Source organism: Melozone crissalis, unplaced genomic scaffold, assembly GCF_028551555.1.
Source record: "Melozone crissalis strain CALT ecotype California unplaced genomic scaffold, PUWL_Pcris_2 ptg000018l_1, whole genome shotgun sequence".
NCBI lineage: Eukaryota > Metazoa > Chordata > Aves > Passeriformes > Passerellidae > Melozone > Melozone crissalis.
Window position 1 is genome coordinate 10110801 of NW_026535796.1, and position 24519 is coordinate 10135319.

The 24519-nt window shown below is 53.2% G+C and overlaps 1 protein-coding gene across 1 annotated transcript; it reads left to right on the top strand.

Annotated features, from left to right (window-relative positions):
• The first annotated feature begins 6043 nt into the window (after window positions 1-6043).
• IGF2 (insulin like growth factor 2) lies at window positions 6044-23958 on the top strand. Its single transcript, XM_054275755.1, has 4 exons — window positions 6044-6354; window positions 14097-14259; window positions 20947-21113; window positions 21562-23958. The coding sequence occupies exons 1-4, from the start codon at window positions 6250-6252 to the stop codon at window positions 21802-21804; spliced, it is 678 nt and encodes a 225-aa protein (XP_054131730.1). The 5' UTR covers window positions 6044-6249; the 3' UTR covers window positions 21805-23958.
• The last annotated feature ends 561 nt before the right edge of the window (window positions 23959-24519 follow it).

A 24519-nucleotide genomic window follows, 5' to 3' on the forward strand; every position in this document is an offset into this window, starting at 1 on the left:
ACCTCCCAAGGGTGCATCTGAGATGCATGAGCTGCATCCATGGGGCAGAGGGTTGGAAATCCCACCCCGATCACCTGGGCAGCTTTTCTGAGCTGGTTGCACAATGAGGCCAAGGGGAAGGTCTTCAAGAGGCTGCATCAAGGCAATACTGGTGCACATCAGGGCTGCAATCACCTCTGGCATGGCCCATCACTGGCATTGCCACCAGCCATGCAGGGATGGCTGTTCTACTGGAGAGGATCTCAGAAACAGCTGCTGTGTCTCAGCTTTTGGGAAAGACCTTACTAAAAGCTCACTTGTTTTCTTTCATGGATCCAGCAATATGCAGCCAGGCTGACCAGTTCATACTGACACTCCTGTGGGCAGGATAAAGCATTTTTAAGGGTGATCCCTGAGTTTTCCAAGTGCAAATGGAGCAAAGTGGTGTGAATGAGGGTGCCTTGCTGGAAGGTGAGACACAGACGCCATGGTGTGCTCCTGCTCAGAGGCAGGTGGCATCCCTGCACAGCACCTTCTCACTGCTCAGCTCCTCCCTGGGGACCACAGGGATGCCTTCCCAGAGCATTCTCACCAGGCCCTCCCTGCAGGGACACAGTGATGGGTCACCATCTTCCTTCACCCCAAAGAGCTCCTGGCCCCAAGGGTTTCCTGCTGCCTCCTGTAACATGTTTCGCTTGCAGGATGTTTTGACTCTGAGCCTGCTCTGTAGACAGACCCATATTTGTACAATGCTGTAAAGGGCCAGCTTCATCCCCTGGTGCTTGGAAGAACTAATTGTACCTGCTGGAGTTTTTATTGGTCATTAAACAATCTTGGACCACTTCTTCCCCATGACATTCCAATGGGTATTTTGATGGCAATGCTTAAAAAAAAAATGGAAAACAGGAAATGGTGATGTGCTTAGCTGTTAATATAGGCACAGACACATCTTACTTCTCTGCTACTGTGTTTGTTGCACATTTTTTACACAAATAATCAGACAAAACTTGGAGCCTTCTGGGTTTCCTCTGCAATGCAAAGAAGCTGGGGTGAGGGCAGGCATTTCTCCTTTTTCACCCTATTCTATCCTTCTTGGAAATTCCTTTTGGGAAGCTGTTAGCTGAGCTGGAGTCCTTCTTGGCAACCAAGAGATGTTTGCTATTCCACAGATGATGGGGAGGGAGAAGGGAGACACTTTTCTCCCTTTCTGGGATCATCTGACCCTGGCACCCCTGGTCCTGCTCCTTTTGGGCCAGGCTGCGGAGAGCATCCCAACCAACAGAGCTACTGAGCCTCGCTCCCTGAACATCCTTGGTGCTTTTTCAATTCCTCCCTCACACTTGGCCACAGGGACACCTCTCCACCCCACATGCTCCTTCCCACAGCCTCTTGAGCTGTGTGAGGCTGCTCACACTGCAGCTTTTCACTGGGGACATTGAATTTTAAAAGACATTACAGGAATATCAAGTCTGTCCAGCCCATAAAAAAAAAATTGCATAGTTTGTCCTCCATATAAACAGGGGTGAAAACACTACCCTGTTTTCACTGACAGTGCCTTTTACCACTGTCACAAATTCCTCTGGCACGGTGCAATAACTTACGGTGGAATAACTTCATTTTTGCTTTGCTCAGTGACCTCCAGGTCCTCAGGAAGCAAAGGCCAACACCTCTCCTGAGCACCTTGGTCCAGTAAGTGCTCCAAGGCATCAGTAGATCTGGGCAGGAGTTGATATAAGAGTCCCTCTTTCTCTCTGAACATGCCAAAAAAGGTGCCCTGCTGATGCCTAAGGGCAACTGGCTTTTTTACTGCCCATAAAACAATCCTGCAGCAGAAACCCTCTGGGCTGGGAGCGTGGCCTCAAAATGTTCTTGCTACCCAGGGGTGCCAGGAGTCCTAAAACAGACCTGCCCAGCTTCTGCTTTTGTTTGTTCCTTGTTGACCAGAGCCCCAGGTGAATTATTTCTCCCACTCTTAGTCATTTGACTTCCATTTTTTTGCAGGGACCTTCCATATATCACATCCCCCTTTGCCAGTGAATCTTTCCCGTTCCAACAGTTTAGTGTGGCCCAGGATCAATATATCTCAGCATGCAAGGACACGGTGTTATTGTCAGGTTCCTGGCTTGTACAAAGCAAAGGTATCACTTTCTTAAAGCCACTGAGAGATGCCCTGGGCCAAGCACAGCTACTCCTCAGCCATTAAACAGCTGCATCGAGGACTCTGGCTAATCCCCCTCCACTCTCACTATGGATGAGACTTCTTCTAGTCCTCAGTGACCCACAGCCCACCCTCACCTTCCTTTTGGCTCATCTTGGACATCTCAACCCAGACCTGTGGGGCACGTCAGCAAAGCAGTCTGGCTTCTCCTGGCCGTCCTCACTCTTGACACAGGAGGATTTAGAGGGACACATGAGAACACAAACAGGGGTACCCTTGTAGTGCTGCAGGCCCTGAACAGTGCCTGAACCATGTACTGCAAATCCCAGCTCTGCCCACCTGGTCATTTGGGCTCTAGTTGTGAAATAAACCAAATGAGAGTCATGGGGTGTCTTGGTTGGGCTGGGATTAGGTGACCTCTCTTTGGATTCTAGGTGGGAGAGGAAGGGAAAAGTCATGCAAATGCTCCCTTCCCTGAAGGTGTCTGCTTGGCTCACCTCCCTAGCAGCATCCCTGACATCCACCCTGGCCCTGGACCACTGCGTTTCTGCAGTTATTTACATTCCTCTGCCTTTGCTGAAGCACACATCCCTGTCTGCGAGGTCCAGGCTGGCCCAAGCTTTCCGGTTTTTCCCCCTTTCCCTGGAAGCTTTCCGGCCCATTGCCACGTGTTGGTGGCCACCCAGGAGAGGCTTTGAACAGCTCAGATGGGCAGTGCCGCCAGGAGGCTTTGCAGTCTGCCCCAGCGCTTCCGAGCTGCTGCTGCAGCAGGGCTGTCCCCTCTGAGTCCCTGACATCCCCTCTGAGTCCCTAACATCTGTCCAGGGCACCTTTCAGATACTGCTTTTATTTCAGCTCCGTCTTTAGCTTCATTCAGTTTCAGCTTGCTTTGGTTGACTTTGCTTTGTGAACACTGTCCTCACTCCTTGAAAATTTAATGGGAACCCACAACTGTAATTTCTCTCCTGAGCTGCACTGATGACCAGAGGTCAGACAAATGCAGACAAATCCAAGAGGCAGTGGTTTGTTTTTACTGTATTTTCAAAGTTTTCAGGTGATGCTTTGCTGTAGCCCCATCCACTTCCAAACCAAAACGCTTCCTGGGATTTTGCAAGACCTTTGGTGTCAGTGCTGTGCTCTAGAGGCCTTCCTATCCCCCTCTTTCTGCCTCCCTGCCTCCAGGTTTGCTGCGTCCTTGGCTTTATTGGTCCTTCTGCTCCCCCTTGCCGGCCCTCCTCGCAGGCAATGCCAAGGGCTGGAGTTTGGGGTGGAGGCAGCTATTGTTCCAGCTATCTGCAGTGTAATGTTCCTTATGACTGTATTAAATGAAGGGCGGAGGTCACACATCCCTAGTTTAAATTAGATTTCGGCTGACCTTTAACAATATTACACTCGTGGATCCTCTCATAACTCACCGAATAAACTCCCCGAGGGTTTTACCACCTCACTCTTTCCTTCCTACTGTAAGGATGCCCGAGGCTTAATGTGCTTCTCTCCAATTTCGCTTTGATTTCTAATCCCATCCCCTTCCTCCCCCCCAATACAGATATATTCACTCCTTTAAAGGTGGGGGGAAAGAACCTGTTCCTTTTCTCTTCTGGGAGACAGCTCTTTCTTTTGTGTCTCTTTCTTCCCTTCCCCGCCCCCCTCCTCTTTCTTGACACAATGCACTATTTATTTGCACTGAAGGATAACTAAGAAGCAATTAAAAGATCAAAAGGCACAAACACAAGTAGATCCAGTGGCAACTTGTGGGGTTTATTTTGCTGTGGCTGCTGCTGCTGCTGCTGAATCTTCATCAAACTGCTGCCGTGTTTTTCCCCCAGCCAAAGGACACCTCTCTTACTGGGTCGCCTCTTCCTCCAAACCGACTTTTTTATGATCGCTATTTTTCACCCCCATTGTTTGCTATTGCAGTTGTTTACTGGAAAATCACTTGTTTTTCTCAGGGAGATTAACCCTCCAAGCTTTCTTTTGTCTACTCTCAGGAGGTCCTTGTGGTGAGCTGGGGGAAGGGAGCAGGGCTCCTTCAGCTATTAACAGTAGCTTACAGCCCCGCTGACCCCCCTGCCAAGGTTGGGTCCTTTCCTTTGATGGGTTCTGCTTTTGCGGGGAGGAAAAGGTGGCTTGCTCTTTGTTAGGACCACCTCTGCTGAACAGTTTGCGAGGACCCACAGCTCGGATTTACTAAGTCCTGGGCATCTAGGAGAAACTCCAAAAGCCCAAGGTAAGGAGAAATCTGGAGCCCCGGCACACGCCGGCAGATGCTCAGTGTCGTTGACGGCCAGGTCACTTCTTTACACGTTTAAATATCAGTGTAGGAGCTGAGAATTGATGCCTGTGGTTGAGTCTGATGAGCACGGAACTGCTTCCTCAGCACCTCCCAGATGCGCCGATGTTTCGGTTGCAGCCTAGAGCCCTGACACTGGTTAACACTGGGACTGCGGGTGGGATGCGCAGGGACACATCCCAGAGAACAGCACAGCAAACAGAAGGATGCTAGGGAGCAAAGGAAGGGATGCCCAAAGCCTAGTGAGAAAGGATAATCCTGCCCACGTTTTCTTGAGCACGTTTAGTGCAATCCCGACTGCTGAGAGATGAAGCAAACCCCCCATCTTTGGAGGGAAACATAAAGTACAAACTTGAAAAAAAAAACAAAGGGGGCGGGGGGGGAGATGTTTATTGCATGCTGGGGTGAGGACTTCTGCATCCATTCGCAGCGCTAGCTATGTGGGCCAGGTGGGCCAACCTGCCGCTCGGGTCTCAGGCAGCCGCGCTCCTCTCCGCTCCAGCGAGGGTGCGCGCCTGTGGCGCCGCCGATACGCGTGTCCCTGCACAGGGGCACCCTCCGGGGCAGCGGAGCCGGCCTGGGGGCTGCCTTTGAGAACCAGCGGGGTTGGGGTTCCTTGCCGTCGGAGGGCAGACCCTGGGGAGCCGATGCAGCCCGGTGTGCCCGCCGTGCAGCGGGAGCGCGTTCTGCCCGCGCCGCTGCACTCGCTCGGCGCAGCCTGGGAAAAGTCCCCGCGGCTCCGAGGCGGCACGGCTCGCCTGCAGCAGCCGGCGGGAAGCACAGCACCCAGCCGGCGGGGATCGCGGGGGAAGGTGCTCTGCGAGGCGCAGGGTCCCGGTGCGGGGGGCAGCGCCCAGGGTGGCCGCGGGGCTCGGTGCCCGCAGCGGGGCAGGCAAGGCGGCAATGCCGGTGCCATTGCCGGGGAGCTCCTCCGAGCCCTTGGGCGGCCGCGCCGACACCTGTGCCCGTGTGCACCTAGAGGGGCACCCGAGAGAGGACGGGCCGGGCCATCTCCCCTCTCCCACCCCGCCGGCACTCGGCGCAAGCCGCCTCGCAGCCAGAGGCGCTCAAGGGGTGCCCCCCGGTATTTCGGGCAGGGGCTCGGGGTGCGGATCCACAGCTCTTCCCCTCACCCGCGGGGCGGCCGCGGATGCGCGGAGCTCCCCTCGCACCCGGCAGGAGGGGTAAAGCTCCCATCCCGGGTAGCGGCACGCAAAGAAACCGTGCGGCAAAAACTTTCTGTCCCCTCTTCCCTCCCGAGCTGGACTCCGGAGGGTTACGAGGGAGAAGGAGGGAAGAAAGGAAGGGAGGGAGGGAAGAGAGGGGGTTAGACCGCTCTGCAACATTATTGGCTGCGTGGCCGGGCTGGTGCTCGCCGGGAGAGCATGCCCATTGGGGGGGGTATAAAAGGTATAAAAGCCGGAGCGCCCTGCTTGTCTCCTCGCTCGTGGGGCAGCAGCCGGTAGCAGCGGGCAGCGAGGCAGCCGGCCCCTTCGCCCCGACCAAAGGGACGCACTCAGTAAACACAAAAGTGAGAGCCACCCAAGGGGCAGCCAAAGCAGGAGAGAAAGAGAAGGGAAGAAAAAAAAAAAGGGCGAAAAACAACCCAGAAAAAAAAAAGGAAAAAGAAAAAGGAGAGGAAAAGAGCGAGCGAGCGAGCGCTTTCTCTAGAATAACAGAATACCTGATCGTAACAAAATAACATCCTTCAGACAAAATCCGGCAGGGACTTGACATACCAAAAAGGCAAGGCGAGGAGAACGTGCCAGGGCGCGGGGAAGGCAAGCCAAAGCCGCGATCGCTGCCAGGGCAGGAGAGCAGCATGTCAAGCGCCGGGGCACACACGGATGAGCGCTGCCGGCAGCCCGCCTTCCTCCCCGGCCCGCCGCCGCCGCCAGAAGTTGAGAGCAGCAGCGGCAGTGCCAAGGTAAGCGCCGCTCCGCGCTGCCCTCCGCGGGCAGGGCACGGCGGGATTGCCCGCGCCGTGCCGGGCAGAGCCGCGCCGAGCCGCGCCGTGCCGTGCCGCGCCGCCCGGGCACCGCTGAGCCATCCCGACCGCGCCGGGCAGAGCCGCGCCGGGCAGAGCCGCGCCGTCCCCACGCGTGTCACTAGAGGGACCCCGAGCGCCGGGCCAGGCGCGGGCGGCCCCGCTGCGGTGGGTGCGCGGGGTATCCCGGGCTCCCTCCCGCCCGCCCGCCCGCGGTGCTGCCCGCCGCGGAGCTGCCGGCGCGGTCCCGCGTGGGGCGGAGGGAGCGGCGGGGGCCGCGCGGGGGCCGGGCCGGGGCTATGCGAGGTCACGCAGCAGCGGCAGCGAGCGCGGCGCGGCCCCCGCTGCCCGCCGAGCTCCCTCCGCGCCGGGCGGCTGCGGCTGCGGGAGACGCGCGGGGAGGGCAGCGCCGGGGCTCCGGCCCCGGAGAGCGGCGAGATGATTAAACTCTCTTCTGCAAAACACTGCGGTGTGTTTGGTCTCGGGAGGGATAAAAATACAGCGAGGAAAAACAAGAAAGCGAAGCCAAAATGGAGTGAGAGTTAATGGTTGGCGTGCAGCCTTCGACTTTCTGTGATTTTTTAATTTTTTTTTTCTTCTTCTTCTTCCTTCCCAGTTGCTTTTCCCTACAGTAATTGTTTTAAGAGCGCAACTTGGAAAGGTTTTAGCACTCTGTTGAGCAGTAGGGAATTGGGGCACATGAGGGAACTCGGATTTAGCGTAACTGTACCGGCAGATGTGGCTGCCTCCCCTCCAGCCAAGGGTACTTCAGCAGGGTTGCTGATACGCCAGGTCTCGCTAGGGTGGTGTGGAGCAATCAAGTGTGAAAACAAGGTTTGTGTGGGTGGTTTTAAACAAGACACCTCGGGAGAGCCTCTGCTTTCAACCCAGGCTTCCTATACAAAATTTGTAGTTTTCTTTCAAATGCTGGGATGTGCCTGGGAGACTGAGGCATGTTTTTCTTTGGGTTTGTTTATTGTCAGATTGTGTGTGTATGTGGGAGGCGTTTTTTTTTTCCCCCCTCTTTTACTTTGCAGGGTTCAGCGTGTTGGGATTTTTATTCCTCCTCTTGCCTTGATTTAGAGTGGAGTTGAGGAGCCTGGGTCGAGGGGTTTTGTTAAGGATGACTTTGTGCTAAGGACATCTGGAGGTATAAAACTGACTGACACTTCTGATTTGACTTCCACTGTGCTGTTTTGGACCCAACTTGACAATTTTGGTGGGGGTGAATGGGTCAGAGCTGTAAATCTTGCTCCGTGTTGTTGACACCCACACAAGTTCACTCAGCCTTTCAAAGGGGCTATCCCAGCTCCTGTGAAAATTCATTAAGGGATAAAAGATTTGACACCGCAGGTCCCCTCCCACCGCTGCATGAAATTTGAGAGCCAAAATGTGTCTGCGTGTGTGTCCCAGCGCTCTTTCTGACAGGTGATCTTTTTTTTCAGCCTGGCTGGAGAGCTGCTGCTCTGACCAGTCAACCCAGAGTTGTCAGTGTGTGTCTTCCCCTCGATTCCTATAGGCTTCAGCACGAGCCCAGCTCGTCTCACGGAGCACCAGAGAAAAGCATTTCTGCACTTTTCTTTTTTTAAATAAAGCAAACACAGCAGGTGAGGTCTTATTTTTAGAGGGGCCGAGGAGTTGGTGTGTTTCCAGCAGTGCATACGAGCACTGTAAGTGGCCCACCCTCTCCCAGCTCGTGTCCTGGGGCTGACCTCTCCGATCCTTCTTTGGATTGTCTTTGCTTTTAAAAGCTGATGAGTGTCTTAGCAGGGAAAGCGATATCGGCCTCCCTCGGCATGCCTGGGAGAGGGGTCACGAGAGGTGGGGGGCACCAGGGGAGGAAGTCTGCCGTGGCGCTACAGCCCGGCTCTGAAGGGGTTAAACCTGCTCTGCCAAGACATAAAGCAAGTTCAACGTGTTGTGGGAATATCATTTGCCAGTAGACTCCAGTCACCACAGTTCCTGATTTAACAGCTTAACTTGCTGTTAACTTTCCCTGATATACTCCAGGTTTTGGAAGGGAATGCAGAAAGGAGAGAGGAACAATAAAGAAAGGAGTTAAGTGAGGCTACTAAAACAGACTTAAATCCCTTCACTGGGTCCTGCCAGCTGTCTTTAGAAGAGTTAAGCAAGATTGCATTTCCTTATTTTTTTTTTAATACAATAAATCAAATATTTCTGGGCTGCATACCAAAATTTATGCAATACTCTCTTACTCCCCAGTGGGGTGAGTAAATGGTACTGAATACCCCATTCACCTTTTTCAGCTTGATTTTCCACAGGCACAGTAGTTCTCCTGCAGCACATATAGGCATGGGGTGCAGGCAGCACTTCCCTGCCCCACAGGCAGAGGAGGCAGGTGCCTCTCCAGGCTCACGGGATGGAAGGCAGAAAGGTGACCCCCTCTGGTGTGGGGTGGGGTGGGCTGCTGATGGGGACGAGCAGTGAAGAGAAAAAAGTGAGGGCTAAAAATAGCAGCAGTATTGCCAGCCTCATCCATATGAATGTCATGCAAGCCAGGTGCCAAGAATCAGAAGGTATTTTATTTTTTTCAGGCCTGAGCTAAACAGCAAAATCCCTGGTCCTCCTGAGTGGTTTTAATTCGCCTGACAACTCAGTGGTCAAAAGTTTTGTGTTTTGAAGCTTGCTTCTTCCAAGCTGTGAGTGGTTGGAAGTCTCCTTTCTGTTTCAGATGAAGAGAGAGGCTCTTTGGCACAGCATGAGGTGATTCCTCTGCCTTCAGGTATTGCTGGGCACCTCATCCCTGTGCCTCTGCCCAAGATGCGGCTCCTGGGTGGTTTCAGCCGCCAAGGCACCTGCCTCTCACGCTGGCTTCCACTATGCCTTTGCTCCTTGGCACCTTGGGGCATCATGGCCCAGCGCCCTGTGCCAGGTTGGGCTGCCCCGTGGGCAGGGGTGGCATTCTCTTGGCACGTGAGAGGTTGGCACGTTCAGAACCAGCTCAGCTCAGCTCCCCACTCTCCTGGGGCTGGCCATGGAGAGGAGTAATGCAGAGAGGCAGATGTTCAGCATCTCTCACAGGCAATCATCAGAGTAGCAAAACATCAGTCTGCCCTTTTTATTTTTTTATTTTTTTCTGAAAGGGTGGAGTGTGTGGGATGCTGGGATGTGTAAACTGGGGTTTTCCCCTCTGGCATGTGCCACTGGGTTTGGGCTGACGACTTTTCTTTTGCCATGCTCCCTTTTAAATGCTGCACTGCTCCACAAAGAAGCAAGATTTTTTGTTTTTTCTATTTGCTGTCCAAATCCAAATTTTACAGACTGGGCCATCTGTCAATTCCCTCCTACGTTGTTCTGTTCATATTAAATTGCAATGAAGGCCAGACTGAAGAAGGAATTAGGTCAGACAGGAGGTTTTGTCTCTGTTTTTGGGGAGATATTTGTTGCCCAAGAGGCATCGTGGTTTGGTTTGCTCAGCACAAGCCTGTATGCAAGGGATGCCTGGGCTGTACTCTGAGACTTGGCAACTGGGCCTTTTAGCACATTGTGGCCTCTTGGCCCCTAACTCCCCAGCAGCTGGACAGAAACTTCGATCCAGCTGATTCAGCAGCAGATCCTGACAAAATCCTTTAGCAGTCTCGGGTGGGAGGGTGACTCCAGTGCAGACCTGCCCTGGGGCTCGCTCCCAGCACATCACAGCCACTCAGACAGAACCCTCTCTGCTGGCTGGGGGTGCCAAGCGGTGTTTGGGGGTCCCTGGCCAGGGGTGCAGTGCCACAAGGCAGGAGTACACGGGAGCTCCAAGGTAGGAGCATCCTGCACATGGCAGCCTGCAGCTGGACTGGTTCCAGCGGCAAACTGGTGTTGTATGCAGTGCTGGGGCTGCCGGGAAAGGCGTGAGAGGGGCATGAAGGATGGAGAGCAAAGCAGACCCTCTCCAGGGAGGGAGAGGCCAGCAGTATGTGCTGATACCTTGTCTGAGCGTGTTCTGCACTGATCATGCTGCTTCAGATGTGAGTTACTCAGAGGAGCTTCAGGTGTGATTCTCAGGATGGTCCAGGTCACCTGTGCAACCAAGAGATTCCTCTGGCATCGCCCTCTTGCACACTGTGGGCTCCAAGCCCTCCTCAGGAGGAATTTGGTGCTCAGGTTGTTGGGCATCTGGCACGTCTCATGCTGCCATCCCACTTCATCCTAAAGCCTGTGAGCTCTGCCTGGGCACATGAGGAGCAGTGGCAGTCAGCAAGGCTGGTTGAACCTGCTTTGGCAAGAATGGGACAGTGGTGGCTGTAGCCTCTCTTCTAGCAGAGACGGGACCTTGTCCTTGAGGGAAGTGTCCCACTTCCCTTCTGCTGCCTTATTCTTGTTTCATTTCATTTAAGAGAGGCTTTCTAATAAAACATGAAGGTTCTTCCAACCATTGGTGTGAATTTGCTCCTGTTCAACAGCTGAGGAGATGAGACCATGCCTGTCCTAATGCTTGGGACCAGAAAGCGAAAGCTGTGCTGTCTCATGTTTCCAGTGGAGAATGAAGCCTTGGAGGTATTCACAGGGCTTAGACTCATCATGCTGAGCAGCCATTCAGTTCCTGCCACCGGTGCAGCTGGCATGGTGCTTGCACCAGCCAGGTCATGGGCTGCAGGTACCCAGCTGTGCCATGGCACTCTCTTTTGGGGTGAGCAGCGCCTGCTCTAGCAGCCATGGCAAGGCAGGTGCAAGCTTTCCTGCATGGGTCTGCTCATCCCTACTTTGAGGGAGGGAAGGATCAATTGAAAGGCTACTGGGAGATGTTGAGCCAGTGATGGAACCCTGGGAGCCTCTGTAGCCTTTGTGTGAAGTCTGGGGGCTTTTTATTTGCAGAGTCAGTGGGGCCAAAGGGAGAGGGAAAGGTTTGCGGGGTGAGTTGGGTTTTAGCTCCACCAAGGTGGAGGGAAACTGCAGCACTAGGTAGTAAGTAAAGATGCTCTTTGCTTTGCTGCCTGGTTTCTCATTACACAGCTACTGGAAGGAGCAGGGAGATGCCAAGGTGACAGCAGAGGGAAGGGCTGGTGGCTGGTGCCTGGGCAAAGGTGGACTTGGATGCATTTCCACATTACACCTCCACGTTAGCCGTGCTCTGGATGACAGCACTGGGGCTCTCCCTGTTCCTGCTGCTTCAGGGGCATTTCCTGGCTGGAGTAATGGGGTGTATGGGCACCTGGAAGGAGCTTGCAGTGGAGGCAGGGAAGGCTGCCAGGGGCTTGCAGTGCAGCTTGTGCAGGAGCAGGTCTTTTCTGAGGAGCACAAGTGTTTTTCCACAGAAGGTATCAGGTGTCCCTAGCATCAAATATCACCTGCTGACAAAATCTTGCTCTCCCCTTGCTTCAGAACATCTCACCCTTTTCTTTAGACTGAATGTGGAGGAAAAATGGTGTTTGTCACCTGTGCCACCAGTCAATCCCTTCGTGTCAGGTCTGGTTCTGGCCTAGGGAGCCAGCATGCAGCCTGCTCATTAGCCACAGTGCCCACAGCCAGCACGAGCCCAACTGGGGACATGGCATCATGTGGGTGTCATGAAATCCCATATGAGTACCTTTGATGGCAACACTGGCTGGTGGCAAATCTGTCACCCCAGCAATGAGTGCTGGCAATACCTGAGGCCTGGGGACACCAGCAATTGGGATCTGCATGTAAAAAAAAGTGCTGAAAAAGGGACAGGAAGAGTGTGGTTGGTCTGTTGTCAGCTGGAGATCTGGCTCCTGATGCTGCAGCACCAGGGGCATGACTTCAGCAGTGAAAGTGATGCTGGGTTATGTTGGAGAGGCCCAATAAACAACTGTGGGCCACTTGATAAAAAAAAAAGCAATAAGGTGAAAAGGTGCTGGTGGTAAAACACTACAGCTTAGCAGCCTGGTGTCAGAGCCTGGTGCCATCCCTCTGCTTCTGCTGTAGTACAGAACAAAGTCCCTGCAGTGTGCTGAAGGGACCATTGCTACTGGAAAAGCTGGTCCTGGTCCCATCACTCGCTGATTTGAGACCACTTTGTTCCCAGGGCTGCTGCCTCTCTCATCCAGAGCTTTGGAGGGCTTCTGCCAGTCTTGCTGATCTCTGCCAGCACAGGCTGAGCAATACTATGGCCATCAAAACTCAAGCAGGAGGAACATCCCCCACAGCCCACCCAGACCTTGAAACCTCTGTTTTGGCTTTTCCTGCTGCTGATCCCTGTCCTCCTGCTGCTCAGCAGAGCTCGTGACTTGTAAGCATGATGCATTTCTAGCAGTGACAATTTGAGCTACGTGCTACTAAAAATTCTACTAAAAATTCGGGAGCAAGGGTGTCTTTATTGCTGGCAGGACCGTAGCGGGGCCTCGGGGGACCTGGGCTAATTTCCTGGCTGCGTTGCAGACTTCCCCTGTGACCTTGGGCGAGTCATTTAATCTATCCTGGGCTTCGGCTCCATCTCCGAGCATCCCGGGGGGGTGAGGTAATATTCATTAACTGATATTATTCTCGAGCTGCTCAGATGCTATGGTGATGAAAGCTGGATGTGAGACCTAGTGCCTTGGTTGAATATTAGCAAGGAGAGAGGATGCTCTGCTTGAGATTAGGGTTGCCACCCACTGTCTGCAATTTTGACATGCATCTCTTCATTTTGAGCTTACCTGTCTGGTCAAAACCCAGCGTTGCTTGGCTGTATGGGTACTGTGAGGCTTATCACTGAGGGACTATAATGCCTTGAGCCATTCATGGGTTTTGCCCCATCCAGTGGGGCGATAGCACCTTTGCTTTACACCTGCAGAGACTGACACGGATATACAGCTGTTTGCTGGAGCTGAGTCTTTGGGCTAGTTAGCAAATATCCAGGGAGTTTCCTTTTTAATGCTCTGCACTGTCTGACACTGCCTTTACCCTCCCTAGTGATGCCTCAGGTGTGTTTCCCGTGGGACCACACTATTCCTGAGGGATGTCTTCTCAGTCCCAACTCTTGTCAGCAAACACAGCTTGTGCAATCAGCCTCTTGATTGCTTGAGCCTCATCTCTCTCACATGCCTGGGACAAAAGCTCTTCTTTCCAGCTTTCCTCAAAAGCAGCTCTAGGACAGGTTGAGGCTTCACTTGATTTCACTTTGCATGGATGTGTTTTCAGACGGGGCGTGAAAACCTGTCATCAGAAGAGGAAAAAACAACACCTACTAATAATAATTTGAATAAATTCCCTTTTAAAAGGGGGGAAAATTAAAAAAAAAAATCACGCAGTTGAAAGAGCAGGGGAACTAAAAGCCTTTTAGAGGTAGGCTGAAGTGGGATTTTCCAATGGAAAACCCGCCTCAATGCAAACCTTGTCTGCCCGGCGCTGCTGCCCGGCGGCCGAGCGCAGGGAGCTGGCCTCACCCCAGCCAGGGCTGTCGCAGCGCTGCCGCTCCTTCCCTGCAGCTGCAGCTGTAGCATCCCGGCACGGCTGGGCATCCCGGCACGGCTGGGCATCCCAGCACGACTGGGCATCCCGGCACGGCTGGGCATCCCGGCATGGCTGGGCATCCCGGCACGGCTGGGCATCCCAGCACGGCTGGGCATCCCAGCATGGCTGGGCATCCCGGCACGGCTGGGCATCCCAGCACGGCTGGGCATCCCAGCACGGCTGGGCATCCCGGCACAGCTGGGCATCCCCTCGGCGTGCTGCGGGCGGGGGAGGTGGCAGGGGCGGTCTGTCCCGCGGTGCTAACGCTGTGCCTCTGTCCCCAGGTGCCGAGGATGTGCGCGGCCAGGCGGATGCTGCTGCTGCTCCTGGCCTTCCTGGCCTACGCGCTGGACTCGGCGGCCGCCTACGGCACGGCGGAGACCCTGTGTGGCGGAGAGCTGGTGGACACGCTGCAGTTTGTCTGCGGGGACAGGGGCTTCTACTTCAGTAAGTGCTGGGCACTACAGCAGGCTGCCCCCAGCCTGCACCTTGGCTCAGCAGAGCTGGGCCGGGAGGGAAAGGAGGGGTTTCCAGCCTGATGCTTTTCGGGATTTCCTTGTATATGGCAGCAGGCCAGGAGAGGAGCAAGGAAATGGACATGGTCGGGGTGACAGGCATCCACTTGGCACTGGTTTTGGGGGCTGTCTGGTACCATGGGGAAGCTGGGTCCTGCATATGGTGCTCGGGACAGTCGAGTGTCTCTGGAGAACCATATGTGGCTGGTTCACCAGTGATAAGGGCAATCATTACAATAACGAGGGTGTCTGCAGCCAGTGCCTTGCTGAGCTTGGGCCCAGGTTTATTTTGAAACTTTGCTGCCTAAGCGTTGCATCCTGGCAGCAGGCAGGAAGCTGAGCACTCTCCCCTCCTAGGCAGGCTTTGCTTGGTTACAGCAGCACCCTCTTGGCTGGTCCCAAAACTTTGTGACAAAGCATTGTGACCTCCCAGCTACCACTGGCGACGTTGCTGCTGAAGAGTGGTGTCTTACCCCTCTGCAGGGCAGCTAATGCAAAAAAATGCAGCAGTGCTGCTGTGTGCAGCATGCAGATGGCTTCAGACCAGCTGATTGCAATGGGCTTTCCACCAGGATGCTTTGGGTACCATTGGAAGTACAATGCATTAGCTGGTAAACAGGGAGGATGAGGAGTAAACCAGTGACAATGGATTCTCAGTAATCTATGGGCAAAGGTGCCTTGAGTGTAATAACCTTGTTTTGGTGTTTTGGTGCCCTGCTCTGCTTGGGAGTGGGAAGACTGTGTGTTGCTCCCCACTGAGGACTGAGCCACAGGGTGACTGACTACAGGAAAGATGCAAAGCCAAATGGAGGGGAAGAGAATGGAGATACCAGCTGCACATGGTGCTTTTGGCAGTCTTATCTCTGCCTTGGGAAAAGGAATTAAAAAGTCACTTTCAAGTAAACAGGGTGTTTTTTTGGAAGAGTAGATTTGAGCACCAGCCTCCCCCTTGTTCCAGTCTGATTTTGCAGGGAACAATGGGGTGCTGCAAAGTGAGGCAACGACTTTGAACGTCCTTTTCTAACCTGGATGTCCCTTCCCAACCTGGATGCTTTACTAGACTTGTCTCCTGCTGCCTGCTGATGTTAGGTAGAGAGAGGTGCAGGGATCCCAGCCACAGCAGTGTTCAGGCTGGGAAGGGCTTCAGCTTCAGTTTTGGGCGGGTGGTCGGGATGCAGGTGATTTTGAGCCCTCTGGGAACAATCCCCCTGCCCCATCCCGGCTGTGCAGCAGGATCTTCTCATGGCTCCCTGGGTGCTGTGGGCAGGTGGTGCTTTTGGGGTACTCTGAGTGCACTTTCTCACTGTGATGGAGCCCAGCAGCAAGGGTTTGCATGGCAGCTGCCCTTCCTCTCTTCATCTCCCCTTCCCTTAGCGGCATGGCAAGGAGGCAAGTGCCTCTCCTGCTCTCACAGCTCTTCCTCTCCCTCTATATGTAGAGGAGCATCTGTCTCCCTCCCTGCTTTCTCTTCCCTCCTCCCTCTCTCTGGGGATGAAAGGGAATGGGGCTTTTGTTTTAAGGTCAAACTGACCTCCTTTCACCTCAAATAACCCAGCTGCCCAGGCCAAAATAAAAACACTTTTGAAGGCAGACAAGTCTCTTGATGCCAAGTGGCCAGTCGAGTGCTTGCAAGGGAGTTCTTACTTTATTTCTTTTTGTCCACTCCCGTCTTTACCTTTTTGAATATTTCTGGTGAGCCCAGGTACTGGGGGTGAAACATAGTCCAATATTTTAACCCTTTCAAGGTCTGACCAGCCTGTGCCATGCAAGGCTGAATACATTTGGGCAATGCCTCTACTTGATGAAGGTTTTGGACATCCCTAATTCACTTAATTTTTCCCTCTCTAAGTGATTATTTCTGACCATGTTCATCTTCACTCCTAAACCCACATGGCTACACTGTTGCCACCATGTATATGCAATAGGGCACAGTTGTGTTGCACCATCGTGGGTTTACATCTTAAAACTGGGCCTGGGTTTGTATCGGGCACCTCACAGCTCGGGATGTGTGACCTGATGAGCAGCCTGTGCTAAAGCAGTGTTCACACAGGAAATAAATGACTTGGGGAGCCTCATCCTGTGCATACCTGAGGGCTTGATTGCTGGACAGGCTGGTAGTATTGAAAAAACAAAAAATGGTATGAAAATCCATTATTGCTTTTTTTGCTGAAGCAATTATTTAAGAACTTGTGATGCTCTGCATTCTTGCAAGAGAGCACTTTGCTAGCGAAGCTGGCTGTGAGATGCAGTGATTTTGCATCAGTGCAAGGGGGAGGCAGGCACAGATGGTGTCCTGGGGGGCACCATGGCCGGCAGGTGCTTGGGGCTGAGAATGCTGAAGCTGCCTCCAAGAGCTGGGGCTGCAGAAGACCTGCACTAATAGGGGCAGGGCCAGCAGCACTGAGGTTACCTAGCCTTGGGACATGGTGGAAATGGTGATGCCAGCTCTGTATCTACCCCAGGCATGCATGGGCAAGCTAGAGCTGAATCTGAGCACGCTTTGCTCTGCACTGGTGATGCTTCCTCTCTGTGACTTTTAAGTCTTTTGGCTTGGCCGCAGCTGCTGTCAAGGTGGTGGCTTCCTGCCATGGCACTGTGGCAGCGTTGGTACCCCTGCTCCCCAGCAGCCCCCCAGGGACAGCGGCACAGCCCGCGGAGCGATGCTGTGTCCAGCCCGGAGTGAAAAGCAGGGCTGGTCGAGAGGAAGCCTCAGCCCTGAAGTTGCTGTCATGCTGCTCTGGCAGGGAGGGAGAAGGGGCTGCAGGGGGAGAGGCGGCCGACTTCTCTGTAAACAACAGCTCCTGTTTCCTCCTTTCCAACAGCTGATAAGAATTTAGCTCTTTGCAGCCGCTTGTGCTGACGGGGCACATTCTTGCGCACCCGCCGCTCCTCCGAATAATACTAGGAAAAAGCAGGGGGAAAGTGCGGTGCCGGGGTGGGGGAGGGCCAGGCCGGGGGCACTGGGACGGGGCCTGGTGCTGCACAAAGGCCCCCTTGTTGCTCCCAACATTCCTGCGACAGGGGCACGGGGACTGTTTACACCCAAAGTCCCCTTCCACTCGGCTGACCGCCTGATTGACCGGAGGAGAGGGGACCCAGCCAGGGTGGCACCAGCACCGTGCACCCCTCCCCACAGCATCTGTTTGGTGAGGGTGGGGAGCCTGGAGCAGTGGGGTGCTCCTCCTGTCCCCCATGGCAGTGGGCACTGTGCCTCCTCTGGCACAGAGGCATCGCTGAGCTGCAGGTACATGGCCTCTGGGTTTTCCCAGGAACGGGTTTGGCCTTGTGCCACTTCTGGGATACCCTGTCAGGAGAGCCTGTACCTAGGCAGGAATAACCCCAGGCAGCTGGAGGGCTTCACACTGCCGGGCTTTGCATCACAGGACTTTGCATCTCAGGGCTTGTGCCCTCAGCAGCGCTGTAGAAGGTTTTGGTGAAGCACAGTTTTGGGAGAAAGGGAGCCTGGCCATTCAATGAAGGCCGAGAGGAAGCGCGTTTCCTCAGGAGGAGGAGGAGGAGGTCGTTGCTGTGATGGGAAGTGGCTCGCGTGCCCCAGCGATGCCGCAGCCTGCTGCCCACGCAGTTCTCCCCTGAGGGCAAGGGATGGAGTGGCAAAACCCTCCCTGGGTTTGGCAGTGGCGGTACAGAGAGATGCCACCCATGGGCAAAAGCCAGGAAATTCAATCTTTAGTCCCTGTGTAAATTGTGTTACAGAACAAACGCTCTTCCCAATCCAGGTCAGCAGCAATATTGCTGGTAGCCAGCAATGTCCTGGCTGTCTCCAGGTACTTTCTGAGACTAAATCCCTGTTTGTTATGTTTGCTTGTTTTTTTTCCTAAAGTAACTCTGCCCCGGAGGATTGTAGTGGCATTTGGCAAGGTCCGTACGGACAATTATGTAATGGAAACGTGCCCCATTGGAGAGTCACGGTGGAGCTGGCAGTGGTGCCGGCAAGGGGAACGGCTTGAGCAGCTTTGTGCAGGAGAGAAAGGGCAGCACACTGGGGCTGGGGGCCACACGTGTACCTGACAGGCAGGCAGGGGCAGCAGTCAAGGAGGAAGAAGCCGTGTCACTGTGGTGGTCCCTGCTGGGAGCTCACCCTGGTGGTGGCACAGCTGGCATTTGCAAACACACGCTGACGTGATCTGCCCGTGCGTACCGACGCCAGAAATTGTCCTTGAAGGCACAGCGGTGAATGTAATCCCGTTTTCCGCATTGTTTTTCTCCTCCCCTCTTCTTTCCAAACAAACACATAACTGCAAGTGGGAAACTTCTGTTTTTGAGAGGAGATATGTAACCTTTGAAAGCCTCAACTTCTCTTCAAAGCATGTGTGTCATTGCTTGTGCAGCCTTCTGTTCAGCGGGAGTGTGAATGTAGCCCTTAGGGAATGTGCTAGCGAGAGGGGGTGACTTTAATTTTTTCTCTTTCCCTTCTGAACTCTCCTTCTGCCCATATCAGGATGCTTTTGTGGAGCAGCTTAATGCTTCAGCAGCCTGCCATGGATTGAGTTGGGCACTGGGATTGATAGGACCTAAGAAGGGGCCATGTGCAGTGTGGGGTGTTGCTGGAGTGCACCTCTCCCACAGATCTCACTGGGCATTGCATGCACAGAGAAGAATACTTGCAGCTGGCCCTAAGCTGGCTCCTGTCCCTGTCTCCTTTGGCCATCACCACCCAGGCTGCCTACTCTGGCATCACTTGAGCTGTGGGCACCCAACACATCTGCCCTACCTTTCAGGGGAGGGCCCAATCCAGTGTTTATTGACCACAAGAGAGAAAATTAAACTCCTAAAACAGTGTTCCCTTCAATGAACCTTTGCCACGGGTGAACCAACCTTGTCATCTCCCTGTGGGGCTGGTTAAAGGTCATGCCTGAAGTTCTAGAGAAAAAGGAAAGGAAGGTGGTGGCACAAGGAGGACAAACATGGACAAGAAAGCATTTGAAGTGACTCCCAGAGGCAGGTCTCATGGTATGGGTCATCAACCAGCACACTGATGCTGTGTTTGTTTGTGCAACCTCTGAGCATGCTGGAAATACACCAGCATGGACCAGAGGGCTCCTGGCCTATGGGAACATGACTGATTTTAATAGAGAGCAGGTGCCCTGCTGCCAGGCTATTACAGGGGCAGCAGTGAGGTATTTTCGTGGTGTTTTGCATGCCAGCATTGTGCACAGAGGGCTCCCTTGTGCATGGAGGACTATGTTGAATATGCATGTCTGCATTGCACATGTGGGGCTGCATTGAATGCACAGAAGTGCATCCCACATGCAAAGCTGCATTGCACATCTGGGGCTGCTTCTCACATGTGGGGCTGCACTGTATGCATAGAGAACTGTGCTTTACAGTCTTTGTCCCAAGGCACTTTGGATGAGCATCCAGGGTGGGATACCCTCCAGGGAAAGTGATCAGCTCCATGTAAGCTAGGCTTAGGTCTTAACCAAGGCCTGAGACTTGAGTGCCTGCTTTATCAGGAGTGCAGGGGTGTGGATCATGGGTCATGCACAGGGCCAGTGTGGGCAGTGGTGTGTGCTCCTGCAGGCCAGCTGGGAGGTGAGGGCTCGGCATGCCATAGTGGGCAGTGCTAGGCATTGTGCTATACACCACTCGCTCTCGGTTTTCCCTGTGCCAGAAATCTCCTGGCTGGGATGTGGTACCAGACCCTGTTTGCAAACCCCACTGTTGCTGGCCTCTGTTTCCCTCCCTCAGAGCACCTTGGAGGAGGTGCTTGTGGCAGTGTGCAGCAGCCTGGCTGCAAACCCCACAACAGCACAAGAGCATAGCATGCTACGTGCAAAAGCATGGAGAAAATCCTTTTGTTTTGGGCCAGTTTACATTCTGGAAGGCAGAATTCCCAAGCAAATTTGCTTTGCATCAGAAATTCAACTTTACCCGTCTCTTTTATTTTGAGAGGGGGAGGAAACACGGTAAAACTGATGTAAGCTTTTCCTCTGGAGCAGTTTGGCCATCATTAAGCAGTGATATGAAATGCACTTGGTCATTGCTGCACCAGACATAGGCTTTTGCATCCTTCTGCAGGCAGAAATGGGAGAGGAACCCTTATTAAAAGATTAAGTTTAATAGCTATTCTTGGCGGGTGTGGGAGCCTGTATTCTTTCTGCAGCCGTCTCAGAGCTGTCCCATCTGGTAAAATTTAGCTGCCTTGCTTCACTTCACCTGCCTGAGTGTTGATCTGGCGGAGGGAGGTTGGCAGCCGCAACGCTGTGCTGCTTCTTTCTAATAAAATTCGCTTGCCAGGATCAACATCGGAGACGGTCGCAGTAATCGGCACAGCACTGGCGGTCAGGCTGCGCTTGAGCTTCCTCCCCTCAGCTGGGCCCGAGAAGGCCACCCGTGCCAGAGATAGAGGAGAGAGATAAACCCCCATCATTTAAAGTGCCGCTGGAGGCACGTGTTGGCATCAGTAGCCTTTGTCTGGGAAATCTTAACGCGACACTTGGCTGGTTTGCGGGCGCGCGTCAGCTGGTCTGGGAGAAGCGCTGCTGTGTCTGAAGGATGGGGACTCTCTGGTGGCAGGTGGTGGAGGGATGCCTGCAAGGAATTGGACAGGGGGTCCAGCCCAGGTTGGTGGCTAATGCCAGGGTCTCTGCTGTTGCAGGTAGGCCGGTGGGACGAAATAACCGGCGGATCAACAGGGGCATCGTGGAGGAGTGCTGCTTTCGGAGCTGCGACCTGGCTCTGCTGGAAACGTACTGCGCCAAATCCGTCAAGTCGGAGCGTGACCTCTCTGCCACCTCCCTGGCGGGCCTGCCGGCACTCAGCAAGGTGAGGAGGCTGCGCAGGGATGGTGGCCCTCCTCTGAAATAAACAGAGAGAGGAACGACGGGAAGGCCGTGGGTGGAGAGTACAAACCCCAGCTGCAGGGTCTTGTGTTTCTGCGGAGCTTTTGAGAGACAGCCACCATTGGCAAGTCGTGCCAAACAGCCTGCCAAAAGTCAGCTCTTAGTAAGGTGGGGAACCAGAGGTGGGCTGGGTCACAGAGTCATAGCATGGTTTGGATTGGAAGTGACCTTTAAAGGTCATCTAGTGCAACCGCCCTGCAATAAGCATCTACGGGATCAGGTTGCTCCGAGCCCCGTCCAACCTTTCTGTGACTGTTTCCAGGGATGAGGCAATATTTCCATGGGAGGGATGGAGGTCCAAGAAGGGAATCCCCATCTGGAGAGCGGGCCGGCTCGAGTGGAGGCTGATATTGCTGTCCCTGTCCTTGCAGGAGAGCTTCCAGAAGCCCTCGCACGGCAAGTACTCCAAGTACGATGTGTGGCAGAAGAAGAGCTCGCAGCGGCGGCAGCGGGACGCGCCCAACATCCTGCGGGCTCGCCGGTACCGGTGGCAGGCGGAGGGGCTGCAAGCGGCCGAGGAAGCCAAGGCGCTGCACCGTCCCCTCATCTCCCTGCCCAGCCAGAGGCCCCCAGCGGCGCGAGCCTCCCCGGAAACGGCTGGCCCCCAGAAATGAACCCTGACCGGCCGTCTCGATTTTTGATCTCCTGGGGGAGGGCGGGAGGACTGGCGATTCCCGACCCCCGAGCCCCTCCGTCCCCAGGGCCGCTGAGCCGAGGAGCGGGGCGGTGGGGCACCCTCACGCCTCTCCGGCCCCAACCAAACAACTGACACAGCAAGGAGGGGATGGCGGCGGCGGCGGTGGCGAGCAGCACCGCTCCCACGGCATCTCCCTTTTGGGGTGGGGGGGAGGGTTCTTTCGTTTCCCACACCTGTTTCGTTTCCCCGCGCCCCCGGTATTTCCAAACCTGTACTTGCGAAGGGACAGTTTGGCACTTGAACTTTTTTTTGCTGCTGGGTGCTGCGTGACATCCCCGGTGCCAACGCCAGAAGACAAAAGAAAGAGCAAGAGGAAAAAAAGGATATGAAGTTAAATCCTTTTTTTTTAATCTTTTTTTTCTCGAGAAGCGTCCATTCCGTGTCTTTCTTGACAATAAAGTGAAAAAAACAGTAGAACGGGGAGAAACATTGAGGGATAAAGATTTTTTGCCTCATTCCCACCCCACTTTTTTTCTTCTTTTTTTGTTGTTTTATTTTTCTTTTGGTTTTTCTTATTTTTTATAACTTTCTTTTGCACCTTTAAAAGAAAAATGTACCTGAGAAGAAGTTCCGAGGAGCCCCCATCTGCGTTTTTGTGTGTGTGCTTCATTACAAGATTCCAAATCGACTTGCACCTTTTTTGAAATCACCGATGTCGGGAGAAAGAGAGGAAGAGGAGAGAGAAAGCAAGAGAGAGAGAAGGAAAAGGAAAGGGGAAAGAAGAAAAAAAGAAAAAAAGTGAGCTGATGCTCACTTTAAATGGAGGAGGCGTCTGCATTGCACATTTGCCACGGATTTAGTTGATTTATATATATAATATATTATATAACTTTTTTGGCAAAAAAGCACTATTTTTATGGGACATTTTGTGTAGTATCTGAAGAGGGATTGTAATGTTTAAAATGTGTTATGGTGCTAAAGTAAGTTGGAAGGGAAAAAACCCAGAAATAGCAAGGGAGGGTGGGGAGGGAAGGACAAGATAGCGAATACTGAACTTGAAATTTTAGCTTTTCGTTTTAGGAAAAGTGTGATAAATGTGTTTCTTTTCTCTTCTGAAATATAGCTTGGTCATGACCATATGAGCTAGTTGGCTGTTACTCATGTACACAGATGCACGCACACACAGAATACATCGACACGCATTCATTTTTTTTTTTTTTGTTTAAAAGAAACAAAAACAACACAACCACCGCAACTTAGACTAAAAGGGAACTGTTCTGGAGACAAACTATTTTGAACGGTGAAGGTGTTGCCAGTTAGAACTCAAGGCCCTGCTTCTGCACGGACCCCCTGGCCACGGAGACCCCCCGGACCCGCTGGAGCTTCCCGAGCCGAGGGGAATCTCGCTCTTCCCTGTCCTTGCTGCAGTGCCAATGGTCCAGAGAGCGGGCGGGCGGGCAGCCCTCACACCGAGCCGCTGCAGAAGGAGCAGTCCCACGCCCGCCCTGCCGTCTCCTTTTCCTTCTCTTGCCCTTTGTGTCCTTCTGGCCGGAGCCTGGCGTCCCTGCCCTCCTCCCCTGGCTGCCCTGCGGGGCTGGCAGGAGGAAGGGTGGGCAGCACCTGTGCCAGGCTGGCTGCAGGGCTGGGGCTGCTGCACGGGATGGGGAAAGGCCAGGCCCTGCCTCGGGACTCGGTCAGCAGATGGGTTGGAGAGGTGGGCAGAGGGCTGTAAAATAGGTTGGGTTTAAAATAATATATATTATCTGTCTAGAAACCGTAAAAGGGGGGGGGAATCAATTACATCTCCCTAATATACTCTCACTTGCTAATAAAATGGGGACACTCTGTTAACCAGTTCTGTACTTGCTTTGTCTTATATATCCATACATTTAAAACATAAAAAAAAAAAAAGACTACTTGAATTGTATTCTGTTTCGTGGTTTGGAGGGGAGGGCTAGGGGAGTCTTGAGAGGGGGAGGATTTTAATGTATAATCCTTTTGTTTGTTATTACCTTGCAATGTTGAGCCATGAAGCCTTTGTTTAAAAAAATGGCACTGCAATACACGACAAAGAAAATCCTTTATTTATTTTATTAAATATATATGGAAAAGAATGAAAATCAGTCCAAATTAGGGATGGGGAAAAGGGAAGTGGGTGGGGTGGGAAGGCAGAATAAAAACAGAGAAATTGCAAATAATTGACTTTTTTTTTTCCTTTTCATGTGTCTTTTTTTAAAAAAAACTTAGTTTTTATTTTTTAAAAAGAGAAGTAAAAGCTTTCCTGGATGCTTTGTACCAAAAAAGAAAAAATTAAAAAAAAAAAAAAAAAAAGAAAACCTGTTAAGCAAATAAATATCCATCCAGAATATGAAGCCTGACTTTTTCTTTTACTTTTAATTTATTTTTGCTCCTGGGGTGAGAGTTGGGTGGGAAGAAGGCCATGCCAAGAGCCACTCCCTGTGGAGGAGCAGAGTGCACTGCAGCTCCTCTTTTGGAGCTCAAAATTGCAAGAGAGTGTGTGGTACCCTTAACATGGTTGTTCCACAACATGGAACCTCAGTCTTGTGGTAGATGCCACCTGAATCCCCCAGTCATCTGCCCAGTGATTCCTGGTGGGGCCTGGGGTTGTTTTCCAGCAGCTGTTGGGCTTTGCTTAGCTTTTACCAGTTTGGGTTGTTCCCAGTGACATGAA

What these genes read in the sequence shown, in the direction of transcription:
- IGF2 (XM_054275755.1), top strand. Translation starts at nt 6,250, where the DNA reads ATGTCAAGCGCCGGGGCACACACGGATGAGCGCTGCCGGCAGCCCGCC. An exon ending in GCAGCAGCGGCAGTGCCAAG is followed by an intron (nt 6,355 to 14,096) that starts GTAAGCGCCGCT and finishes CTCTGTCCCCAG; the next exon opens with GTGCCGAGGATGTGCGCGGC. An exon ending in GCCTGCCGGCACTCAGCAAG is followed by an intron (nt 21,114 to 21,561) that starts GTGAGGAGGCTG and finishes CTGTCCTTGCAG; the next exon opens with GAGAGCTTCCAGAAGCCCTC.